At 37.6% G+C, this 13,841-nt stretch overlaps 1 protein-coding gene across 2 annotated transcripts in view; it reads left to right on the top strand.

Annotated features, from left to right (window-relative positions):
- The window catches only part of LOC127941325 (gamma-aminobutyric acid receptor subunit beta-2-like), a 69,838-nt gene that overhangs the window by 15,804 nt on the left and 40,193 nt on the right, over positions 1-13,841 (top strand). For both annotated transcript variants that reach the window (XM_052536272.1, XM_052536271.1), the window contains exon 4: positions 9,198-9,418. In XM_052536272.1, coding sequence (XP_052392232.1) covers positions 9,198-9,418 — 221 coding nt within the window. The remainder of the gene's footprint in view (positions 1-9,197; positions 9,419-13,841) is intronic.

Genomic DNA, 13,841 nt, shown 5'->3' with positions numbered 1-13,841 from the left:
TAACTCATTTACTCAATCAATCACTCACATATCACTCAACCACTTACTCACTCACTCACTCACTCACTCACACACACACTCGCTATTCACTCACTCACTCACTCACTTACTCACTCACTCACTAATTCACTCACTCACTCACTCACTCACTCACTCACTCAAACACTCACTCACTACACACTCACTCAATCAATCAATCACTCACATCTCACTCAACTCACTCACTCACTCACTCACCCACTCACTTAGTCACTCACTCATTCACTCACTCACTCACTTTGTCACTCACTCACTCACTCACTCAAACACTCACACACTACTCACATCTCATTCAACTCACTCACGCACTCACTAATTCACTCAATCAGTCATTCATGCAGTCACTCACTCACTCGGTCACTCAATCAGTCACTCACATCTCACTCAACTCACTCACTCACTCACCCACTCACTTGGTCACTCACTCACTCACTCAAACACATTTACTCACTACTCACTCACTCACTCACTCAGTCACACACTTGCTACTCACTCACTCACTCACTCACTAATTCACTCAATCAGTCACTCATGCAGTCACTCACTCACTCGGTCACTCACTCACTCACTCAAACACATTTACTCACTACTCACTCACATCTCACTCAACTCACTCACTCACTAACCCACTCATTCACTAATTCACTAACCCACTTACTCACTCACTCACTCACTCATTCACTCACTCAAACACATTTACTCACTACTCACTCACTCACCCACTCACTCAATGATTCACATCTCACTCATCTCACTCAACTCACTCACTCACTCACTCATTGCCTGCCTTAATTACAATGAATGCACTAAACCACAGCGTTCCTCAAACAACTGTTATTATTACACGGCTCTGTGGAATAATTGATTCTGATTGGTCAGTCATTATGAGATACCCATCGATAACCGCTGCCATTTTTCTACAATTGTTTTGTGCACTATAATAGATAACACGATAAATAATAAACTGGTAAGATTTTTTTTTTTTTTTAATTTTGTCTTAAATCTTTTATTGCCTTAATTATTTATGTAGTGAAATGTTGTGTAATAAGTGATTTGACTGCACTGTTTCCCTTAAATGTCTGTTTAGTTTGAACTTCACGGAAGCTTTGCGTCAATATTTCATGTCTAATTATTTGTGGCAAGTAGCCGTGTAATAAACAGTCAGGTTTTGTTCACCCTGTCGGGGCTTATTCTGAGAGAACAATCAGCTGGATGTTCAGTATCCCTTACTTATCAACCCATGCATGTTTATAGTGCACATTAATGTCTCTGTTATGTATGGTAACCTAGGGTGACCATATGAGCCATTTTCCCAGGATGCGTCCTTGACAGGATTTTTATATTGCCTACAAAAGTTTGTGCTGTGCAGATCGATCATTGTATGACATTCATAAGAACTATAGAGAGCAGAGCAGACGGCTCCTTACGCATTCAAATCACTCTCTTGATAATTTGGTGTCATACAAAGATCGGTGCTCAGCGACGCTTCAAGTTGAATGAACAAACAAACACCTAACATATACGTGTATTTGCATTGATTTTATCGTTCTCCGTAGATCTCACCTTCTCACATGCCACAATTGGTTGATTATGTAACATACCTGCTTGTTATTGGTGAAACTACTTTGGATGTTTTAGGCAATAAAACTGGGAAAACATGCCTGTTCCACTTCCACTTGTTGCACTTGATCGGCACTAGAAAGTATGGATCCTTCAGGTCAATCACTGCAAACCAATCTCAGGGACGGATGCACCTGAAGAGGCATCATGTTTCTGCATCAAAATCTTGAATGATAACCAATGAAGGGCCTGGTTCAAAACTTGCAGGTCCAAGATTGGCCGTAACACACCACCTTTCTTGAGTACAATGAAGTAAGGGCTGTAAAACCCTGACCTCAATTGGCTGGAGGGGCCAGCTCCATTGCATTCTTTGCCAATAGGACTGTGAACTCAGTGCGCAAGACAGGAGCATCGGCCTCCTTCACTTTTGTGAAGCGGATGCCGCTGAATTTGGGGGAACGCCAGGTGAACTGAATCGCATAGCAGAGGCTGATGTCCACAGAAGCCAGTGAGACAGGCTGGGTAGCACTAGCCAGGCACCCAGATACCGTGCAAGGAGGACCAGCGGAACCACCGCCATACCTGCAGTAGGGAAGCGAGGTGGAACACAGGGACCCTACTCAACTCGGGCTGCTTGTGACCGGACGAGAGAGGGTCTAAGTGTGCAATACGCTTACTTTGATCAACAGTTTGTCAGAGGGTGCATGAGTAGGGCCATCGTTTGATAATCTCAAACCACCCGCTACTACTGGCTGTTAAAGTAGGAGGACTTTCCATCTTAACATATGGTGCGGTTGATAGAGAGAACTTGCATGTTAATAAAATATTTAGTGAGAGCTGGATGGTTTGTTGCACTCATACACAAAACCTTTGATGCATCTAATACAGAACTAAATGCATTAAATACTGTATGCCAGCGTTTCTTGCCAGTCTGCTGCTTTATGCACTTTAGCAAACGAGAAAAACGAGGCATTGTTGTTTTGAAGCTCTTGGTAATAATAGCCTCAAGCTTTTTGTTTGTGGGTGTTTTTAGCTAAGGGTCATTTTAAACCCTATGTTTTGACGATGTTTGGGAATCCCTGCTTTACATGTAAATAAGAAATAAAGTGAATTTATGCATTTTAATGTGTTTGAAAGACAAAAAAGCCTTCAAAATACAAAGATTTGTGCGAATAATATGTCAATGATAAAAAAGGTAACTGTAGTCTGATTTTGAGTATTTTAATATGTAATTTAATCAAATTGTAAGTATTTATTATTATTATTATTGGAATCTGATTATGTAATCCAGATTACAGTTTGTCAGTTACTACCCAACAGGGTACATGGACAGTCAAACTAAAACAAATTACATTTTAACAATATAATTATAAGAAAAAATGGTTACACGTTATGTTAAGGTCCAATTCAAGCTAGTTGCTTATTATGATGACATGTTATTAGATCTGCCAGTGCACAAGAACAACGGCACTGGTAATAAAACAGCACAATACTCTGTGCATGCTGACAAACTACACTTTCACAACCTGTTATTTTATACAAATTGAAATTTTTATTTTGTTAATATTTACAGGACATAAGTTAATGCATTTCTTTCACTGACAATGTTAACTAATTGAAACTTATTGTAAAATGTTTTTGTGGGTTTGTTTTTATTTATTTATTTTTCTCACTCAGCCATCAGAGTGTGTCAATGCATCATCATCAGCATCTCATGCGGACCCCACCAGTGCAGGTCACTCCTATAGAGATGGGATATTGCCTCCTCAGGGGTGTCCTTGTCCAAGGGTGTTTTGTGTGTGTGTGTGTGTGTGTGTGTGTGTGTACAAGCATTCACACACATACGCCAACCTCAAACATGCTCCATTGCCACTGAGGCAATGAGCCCAGAACAAATGTCCTTTCATCAAGAACAACACAAACAGACATATCATATCCATTATTTTCCTCAATTCTGTTATCCTTTTTTTTTCTTCATCAAAATATCGATCCATGGACGTGAAGAGGGTTGTGTTATATCTCATTTTCATCAATAGATGAGGCTGAGGGAGAGGTGGGCAGCATACTAATGGCTCGTCCCAGGCAACAGCAGGACCTAGAAATCGCCCACAGCGACATGTAGAACACCCGCTGCTCGAAGTGCATGGTCACGAATACATCAGCGCACATATTCCCTCATACCTGACACCCACTACATATAATAATAGACTGCACACAGTGTGCATGCAGAAAGACATTAGTGGATGCTTCACACAGCCACAGAATTTAGGAGAAAGACACAAGACGTCGTTTACTTTCATTTAACTTTAATCATTTATAGGGTGAGCTGTAAATCACAACACAATACTTTGATATTCAATATTCTACTCTTTCTTTCAAAGCTTTGGTGTCTTTGTCAGATCTAGTACAGTCTGAGACATTGTTGAAGTGTTTTATTAACCCTCATGTTACACGTCAGTTTGACCCTGAGAGAATTTAGTTTTCCCCCAAAATTCTAGTTAATGTTATTTTAATAAAACCTGAATAAAATGGACTTCATTCACACAGGTTTTAACGCTACTACTTTATATTATTATCAAATATTACATTCAAACCTTTATAAACTTGTTTTCTTTCAACTAACACAGGCTTTGTTTTCCTTTTTGGAACAAACTGATTTAATGCAAAACCTGTGCTAATTGCAAGAAAAGGTGATAATAAGATTTTTTTTTTATTTATTTTTTTTTAATTTTTCTTTTTATAACATAGCATGGTTAGAGATGTATAAGCAAATAAGTTAGGTTAATGATTTTCTGCAGACCACAGAGGAAGAAATAAGTTAATATAGATTATGTGATATTTTTGTATAATTTATTTAGAAGTCTCACAGACAAGATGTTTAACCTTAGAATGCATGACCCCAACAAACCTGCATTTAGTCATAAAGGGGGTTGAAGTAACTCATTGTTTCTCATTGTTTCATGTGACCACCAGCAGGCCATGTCAACAACACAAACATCTTCACACATGTACGTGTTGGGAAAGCTGTATTGTTAATTTAACAACTCAGTCTTTGCACATCCTGTGCACCACAAACAACTAAAAGGACTTTATTGATATTAATTGCCAAATAAATAAATAAATACGTAAATCGGAGAGATTGCATGTGCCTGAAACATGCATATAGACAGCTGATCAGCCTTACAATGTGTTTTGTGTGCCCCCCCCCCCATTTTAGAGACGTAGCAGTTGTGAGATGCACAGGGGAAACATATGGCATTTCATTATAGAGCCAAAACATAGTGTGTACAATCTGCTTGAAGACTGTGTAAATCCTGTGGCGGCCCGCTACATCTTCATCTCTGAGAACAGAGGGAGCTGCACAGAGAGCTAGTTTATGTGCCTTCCCACTCTGATTGTGTGACGTTTCACTCGCCTGTCCTGCTGTGACTTCAGAAATATCTAGGGTAAATCTCAGCTGGTGTGGGAACAGCTGGTCTTCTTCCGTGAGATGAATCTAAAGGGATAGACACTATAATAGTAATACAATTAATCAAATGAATGCTGCCAGTTATTATTATTAGTAGTAGTAGTAGAAGTAGTATTAATCATAATAACTTCATGATATTTTAATAAGTGCAGTTAATCAATAATAATAATAATATTTGCTGAGAAATCCTTCCAGAATATCATATTTTATGTCAAATGAAGCATTAAAAATGTAAAAGGTGGTTCAAAAGTCAAAATATATTTTTCTTTATTTCTTTCTTTTCAAAATAAATGATTAGTCATTCTTGTTAATTATCCTGCTATCTACAATCCGTCTATTATAAAATGCAAAATACTGTAAGTCTATCATCTGTTACAGAGCTGTGACGGTCCTGCATAACAGGAATGAATAATATAAAATAATAATGCAACTTATTATTCACATAATTGTCTGTTAAAAGGAATTACATTGAAATAGTTATTGTTTATTTTGTTTTATTCAGCTGTGAAGAAAGCAGATTTTAGACGGAATAAGTATTTCACTTAGCAAAAATATTCTCCTGCTGCTGAAGCTTAATAAATGGAAGCCTTTTTATTTATTTTTTCCCAGCAGAGAATATTAGAGTCTCCACACTTTTCCCTGTAGTCATTAAGGAGCTGTCATTTCTTCTCCTGGCCAATGCACACAAATCATCAACAACAAAAAAACCTCCCTCAGAGAAAATACACAGTAAGACAGAAGCGCGAATAGCAGTCATTTACATCTCAGGCGCTCTAAGCTTCCAGTGCCTTTCAGATTCTGGCCTCTTGATTTCACCAAGCCCTGCCATGAAACAGAGAAGCAACTTCAAATGTAGATGTGTCAAGAGGATAATAAAGTAGTCAGGTCATTCCAGGCTTGCCTTCACGTCTCCCGCAGAATCCAGCCTGCACTGCTTCCTTCACCCAACAAGGTTATATATATATATGTAGAGAAAACTATTTATTGCCAACACATGGCAGGAGGAAGTCAACCAAGGCAAGCTGTCCTTGGAACAGGAAAGAACAGGACCAGTAATTTAGGTCACAAGGGGGTTATAAAGCCATCAGCCATGACTGGTCCCATTTAAATTCCCCTCTTTTGGCGTCCCTTAGACCTCTGCTCTTGGGTTGCCCATGGTTCAGTGTCCACACTGTGGAAATTGTTGGTGCCGGTTGAGATACTGCTGTTTAATTTCTAAAAAAGACCAATTTAGACTATTGTGAACTTCTATGTTTGTCTATTTTCTAGGTTGGATGGCTCAAAATGAAAGGAAATATTCTCAAAGGAACTCTAAGATTTTGTAAACTGGATATTGTTTACATCTGTATTAAATTGTAAAGCATTTCCATAAGATAGATGTGAGAGCTACTGTAAATGAAATGGAAGTTGACACTGAAATGTTAAGTCAAACTACTGAAATATCAACCTTGGTAATAAACTCTACAACTACATATTACTTACAAAGTGTAGTCTGTTACTGATTACAGATGACATTATGAAAACTGTAGTTAGTAAAATAATCTAGGTTACTTATTTTACGTTATGTATTCTGACTACTTTTTTATTACTTTTTATGTGACTTGTTTAAAACATCGTTAAACATGCAATTTTGATATAAAGAAAAGCAAAGCGAAAGAAAACCCATTCCATTTTTTTATTATCAACATCATAAACTGCATTAAACATTGCATTACATCAGGACTTTCCAAACTGGAGTTAATTTAAGAACTGCAGTGGGTTTGTGAGTTGATAAAAAGCTAATAATTAAATCATTAAAATTAATAAATTGAAATATTTAATTTGTTTACCAGCATTTCAGCGTGACAGATACAAACTGCCAGACAAACTACAGTACAGACAAACTGTAAACATGTGAAAGTCTTGTTAAATTATTGAAATAATAACTAAATATTTAATGTCAAAGGGGTTAGTCTAGCAAAAATGTTTGGGAAACCCTACATTAAATGAATAAACATGAAGACAGCAATGACATTTCCTGCCCAGAGTCTTCCAGGTTTAAAAATATTGTGTCCAGACTTCCAGAATCAACAGTTACCAGAATTGAGATTATGTGTAATCAGTTTCTATTTCTATTGATTTAATTGTAGGTTTATGCACAATTCCTTTAACAAACTAAGACGTTTATATACACTTACTGTACATTTTCGGTGTGTGCACCCTCTCCAGTCAGAAGCATCAACCCTCCTCACCCACACACGCTTACTGTACACCCTGATGCTCATTAGCTCCATGCGTTTGACAGCCACCTCCACTGAGAAAGTGTAGAATTGCAGTGGTGACAGCTATTTTTACATTGTTTGCTGCCTCACTGTAGTGTTTCTGATGATACACAGGATGTCTATAACTTTCCCAAGCTCTGAGCCACACTCAAACTTCCAGCCGGAGTAAATGGATTACAGGTATCCTGATACGAGACAGCTCCCTGCCTCCAGGATCCCAATACCTTCCCTGATAAAAGCATTACCAGGAGAAGCTTAGAACCTTAAGAAGTCTTGCTGATCATACAAAACAAGCTCGCTAAATCCCAGAGACTCGATATCTTACAAAACTTTCCCGAACTTCCTTTAAGGACAGAAAGAGAAAGCCATGAAAGCCTGCCTGGTGTTGCATGGCATTTCATAATGATATTTACAGCAAGAGGGCAACACTGAGATTGGGTTTCTCAGCATGTAAGCAGAAACATTTCATCATCAGCTCCGAGGTGCACTGGACTGGCGTTTAACACCCGGTGCCACAGACAGATTCCCACCGTCTCTTTTAATGATAAAGGGTTAAACTACTTTTTAAGACTATACTGGAGTTTGTTGCTCCCTATTCTGAAGTGTTACCTTTTAGTTTATCTCGGGCTTATTTTATCTGACCGTAAAAGCTAAAGTGTGGCAAAAACTTTTGAGTAGTTGTTAACTTTTTAAATAATATTTATCCTGGAACCATGAAGATTCCCTAATTATCTTCCTCAGCATATATTCCCTTTCTTTTCTTTATCAAAGACATTTGCCTAGATTGAACACCCCGGGAAGTGCTGAATAAATCATTCCAATCCTAAAATTTCTATCACGGCTCCTGATGAGTGACGGGGTATGGTTTGGAAAGTGCATGCTTTGCGTGTGGGTGCGAAGGAAGAGGAAAGGGAGGACCGCTTATTTCATAAGGATGAACAGGGATGTTTTTAGAGAAATGCTGAAGCTTGGCTGATAGGACATGGTGTTCTAGATATTGTGTGTTAAATTGCATTAAATATTCATTTGTGGAGCGTTATGATTTCAATGCACTCCGGTTCTTTGCGTCCACGTTAATACTATTTTTACTGTTTTAAACTTTCAAAATAAAAATGCTTAAAATGAAAATGGGAAAAGATTGAGCTTGACGGAGGTTGGTTATAAAAAGAGCAAGGTTGCTTGTTTTGCAAAATAAATGCAAATGTAATATTAAATGATGCATGGGTTTTCTAATAATGTTACATTTCACCTCATCCACTGTCACTAATTATTTTCATATTTCACAAGTTGTAGATTTCAGAATAACTTTAATCTGCAGCTGACATAATGTGGGGACATTATAAGTTTGAGTTACACACATTAAAAGCAAAATGTGCTGAAACTCTCCCGAGTCTCCCGTATACTGTCACCTGCCTGGATCTTTCTCATGTGCGTTTGCTGCACACTGATGCATGCTTTGTGCTTTAAAATGCTTATGCAAAAATTATCATTGCTGTTTTGAAGGTTAATGAGATATACGACGGTCCAAAATTAGCAGCATGCAGGTTTTTAATGACATGAGGGCATTTTAGGCTGAATGCTGTCTTTAAAGAGTGACTGAAAAGGTTCATTTACATACTGTTTTGTTGAGTGTGCTTTCCTTTCTCATTACACCCGTATTCGTCTCCTGGGTTTTCCTTATAGATCTAATCCCCTTAACGGTTATTTTCAACCTGATGTGCACTATTGTGCTTTTATAATTTAAAGCCAGTCATGTAATATTAATCCCCAAAAGATTAAAAAATATACCCTCCTTTCTACAATGTTGTGATATTTCTCTTAGTCCTGGTAACCCATTTATCTTTCTTCTGTGTGTGGTTTATTTTCAGGACTACACACTGACTATGTATTTCCAGCAAGCCTGGCGAGACAAACGTCTGTCCTATTCTGAGATCCCTCTCAACCTGACGCTGGATAACCGTGTAGCCGATCAGCTCTGGGTGCCGGACACGTACTTCCTAAACGACAAGAAGTCATTTGTACATGGTGTAACAGTGAAGAACAGAATGATCCGTCTCCATCCAGATGGCACTGTGCTTTATGGGCTCAGGTAACAATTCGTAACAATTAAAAAGCTGCTACTGTATTTATCACATAATAATAATTTCATTTTTTTTTAATCTATAATTTAGTGTTTTGCCAAAGCATACACAAAATACACAGAACAGATGCTCTTGATTTTCAAGTAAATTAAAACACTGTAATATTTTATTGTGTATTATTTATTTATTTTTAACATGTCATGTTCTTTAGATGTGGACAACACCGAACTGATCGAAATAGACAAGACTTACAGTATATATGTGATACAATTACAACATTATGTGTATAATTAAAGTGACAAATTAATTAAATTGAGGATTGCATCTGATGCGGCTACTATAGAGACCGTTCAGAACAGTCCATGATGAGACGTTACTTATTGATTAACATTTTTATTTTTACTTAAGTCAGATAGCCTGTGGTACTTAAAAGTTGGCATAAATGTCAATGTGAACATGATGTGTCATTTAGCTTGACTTTCAGACGGGCGTACACGGTGCGAATTCGGATGGTCGGAAGATCGTATGTCCACGCACACGAGTGAGTTTATCTGAAAATCGTACGGACGAGATGATATACGACATGATTTTACAACCTACGAATTCCAGAAGCAATCGCACAAAGTTGCACGCACAGAAGGTTCACTGTATGACATTAAAGTACCGTGAGAGCGATACAGAGCACACATATCCAATGCATTCGAATCGCTCTCGCTGTACTTTGAAGTCATACGAGTGATCATTCTGTGCAGCGCTGCTTCAAGTCGAACGCGCCTAATATAACTGCTCTCCCGCTCTCATAACTGCATATAAAATATTGATACGAGCCTTGACTGTGTCCTACACGTACAGGTTATTTTTCAGCAATAGGAAACCGGGACGTTTGGTCACCCTGTGTAGGTGTGTGTTCTTGTATATGGTTTATAAATATCTGAAATAGGTATTACAGTGTAAACATGGTTTGTGAGGACAATTCCTGTGTCCTTGTAAACCAAATGGCTTTAAAAATACTGTACGGTGTTTAATAGAAATTTTAATCATGCATTTTCCGTGATGGATAGAGGTAGACCGTGTATGGGGATATAGAGTATAGAATAGCATTACGTCTATGGAGAGTCCCTGTAAACTACATACGGTATGCATGTGAGAGAGAGAGAGAGAGAGAGAGAGAAAATGGTAAACTAAAAAGCATGGTACACGTTGCTAGAAACATCATACAGCGCTCGCTGTTCCTGTCAGACTTCATCGAGTTTATCCTCCATGGTCAATAGTCCATATTCGCCGTGGCGCTGCCGTCTTCGTCTTTCTTCTTCTGTGGTTTTCCTAGCTCGTGATTGGTCAACTTCAGATAAATCAACAAATCGGCTCGTTCAACCGCACACATGGCACGAATTCAAACCGACAGCTCACAAACTTTTTAGACATGTTTAAAAATGATCGGGAGGTCGGGAAGTGCTCGTAAGCCACTCTACAAGCATACGCGATTTCCACACGATTTAAAAAAATCGCATGCGAACTCCTACGACAGCCGTAAGATATCGTGGTTAAAATAAGTTATGGGAAGGGTTGTGAAAAATAGACTCCCGACATCGCAAAATTCCCTATCCTAATTTGTTTTGATTCCCTTACGGTTATCAAGGTTTTATAGCATAATTAAAACAAATTTAAATCACCAGATGAAACTGTTCGGAACCAAATAAAGCTTTAGAATCTCTAGAAAAAAAAAAAAATATATATATATATATATATAATTTATTATAGTTTGATGTTGTTGTTTATTCTCTACTCTTAAGGTTATAATGTTGTTTCTTTAGGAATACACACTGACATTTTAAGAAAAAAAAAAAAAAAAAAATCATTAAAATCTCTTAAAATCATTAACATCCCTGTTGGTTTAATGGCCAGCTGTCTTAAATACTTTTGTCCATACAGTATCAGATTGATGGGAAAGACAGAATCCTTTGAAGGTATGAAGGAAATACAGTTGACCCAGCTGACTCACAGATTTACTCTTGGCATTGAAATGCTTCTGTTAATGAGAAACTAATTAGGATTTATTGAAGTACTGCCTTCCTCCAAACTATTAACTACTCCAGTAAATATGGAGCTTAATAAAGCTGCCGGGGGAAAGAAGTTAATTTCATAGCTCCTCTCTCTCTCTCTCTCAGCTTGACTTCAGGATCTTTTAGCACATGGTTTGTTGGCTGTGCACTGGCAGTTGGCATTACATAACCTCTCATCTCCTTTCTCTGGAGCAAAGAGCAATTAGCCAATTGTTTTAGAGCATGATTCATGGGTTATTAAAATCTGGGATATTATTGCCGGGGCCATTTAGCTCTTCGTTTATTAGAGAGCTAGTGTCCAATGCAATCTCATCTGTCACTAAACTGTGCAGTCCGACCGAAGGACTTCAGCTCGGCTTCAGCTGATTTGTTGTTCTCAGATTTACATATTTGAAGAAAATCCTGCCAGGTTTTGAGTCACCGCAGTGCGTCAGCGTTCATTCGCTCTAAGACCTGTCACATTTTCCTTCATACTGCTAAACCTGATGTAATTTACTGTCATTAACACAGAATATAAGAGTGTAATGCCTTTGAAACACAACAGGGATTGTTCAAATAAAATAGCATTTGAGCAGCGGAGAACACTCTTTCATGAGATGAGTTCAATTCCTGAGTGTAAAGAAGTTTTGTTATGAGTGACAGGAGGATATAACTTCCATCAGGAATTTCCTGTTGGGAATTTTATAGTGGGATGTCTCTTTTTATACACCTGCACATAAGCAGTTGGAAATGCTTTGGCAGATGACAGATGAATCCGGTATACACAAGACAACAGTTTGTCTGTCTTTGGTATTTTAAAATGATTAAAGTACATTTATGAGAAATGTTTTAGCCTTTAGCATTGTTTATATACAGCTACAAATCATATATGTTCTAATGCATTTTAATGCATTAACGAATAACTAATGATTGTCGTCAGAACAGGTGTGTATTTCAACAATATGCACTGCACTGTGATACTGAATAGTTACTGTAATGCTTCCTATTACAGCAGCCCACTTGCATTTTACATACACTTTAAACAGATGCATGCAAAAAAAAAAAAAAAAAAAAACCTTGCCTATACACAGTCATGTTTTTTTCTTCATCCAATGACATTGTACTGTAGTTTGCACTCTTGACTGGTAAAAGTGCAATTGTAAATCCTGTCCAGTTTCTTGCAATCAATATCCCACATATATTAATGTGCAAACTTGTGCTTTAGACACCTGATATATGGCATATAGAAAAATGCAGCCATGTGCATTTTCTGTCATTGTTTTAAAACTGTAGCCATAGCTGATATCAGGAAATACAGTCAGAGGACACTGTTATATTGAGAGCATGCATATGCATTATGACTACAGTGTGTTGTTTGTGAACGATGACACAAGGGCTTGTCATTCTGATGAGACTGATAAGCTTACGGACATAAACACTTTTGGGAGATGAATTAAAGATTTCGAGAAAAGTCGCAGGCATTTGTTTGGAGCCGTGAATGAATTATTTTGAGAAAAACAAGGATGAGTTGAGAAATACATGAGTGAAACAGAAAAGATCACATTTTAATGCATGCGATACATTTGAAAAGAAACCCACCCAGTGTGTAGTGCATGTAAGGAATCTCATATAAACTCCAGTGAAACAAGAAGAGAGAGGTGGTTAATGACATGTTTAATGACATTCAAGAGTTTATGTGTTATGTGTATGTTGGCTCAATCATGAGCATTTTTATTTAGATGTAGATGTGGTTACACTTTCGTATAGAAAACAAATAAGAGGTTTATTGAGAAAAGTTGTAGTTAATGGATTGCTAATAGCAAGAACTGGAGCTTCAAATCAAGCGTGACTGATAGCAGATAATGGACACAGTCCTTGGATGTTCTCTCAAGAGTAATTCATTTGCCGTTGAATAGCCAGTTTCTCCTGCAGTTTGTGCTGTACCTCGAGCACATTTAGTGTTTCTAATTTGTCCCTCAGTAACGTTTCTCTGCGTCTGGAGGTGATGGATGCTGGTGCAGGCCGATCTCATTTGTCTTACTCAAAGCCTCTCTGCATTACAAAAGAACAAGGCATATTAAAGTGGACATTTAAACCAGACAGTAAATAAATCAGCAATAAATGCAATGGATACAGCTACTGAATAAGGAAGTACTTCTTATTATATTTTGTGTATACATATATAGCTATTTATTTATTCATTTAAGTAAGTTTCTTATTTATTACGTGCAGTGGAATTGAGTTTTAAACAGAGGCTGATAAATGTATTCTTATTACCATCGTAAAGTAAGAGCGTGAATTATATATTGAACATGTTATATCCAACATATTAAAGGAGAAGTAACGTTTTCATCATCATCACTATATGAGACGGCTGTCCTGAGCTCGG

This window comes from Carassius gibelio, chromosome A21 (genome assembly GCF_023724105.1).
Source record: "Carassius gibelio isolate Cgi1373 ecotype wild population from Czech Republic chromosome A21, carGib1.2-hapl.c, whole genome shotgun sequence".
NCBI lineage: Eukaryota > Metazoa > Chordata > Actinopteri > Cypriniformes > Cyprinidae > Carassius > Carassius gibelio.
Note: the sequence above shows the minus strand (reverse complement) of the source record. Positions and strands in the feature narration are given on the sequence as shown.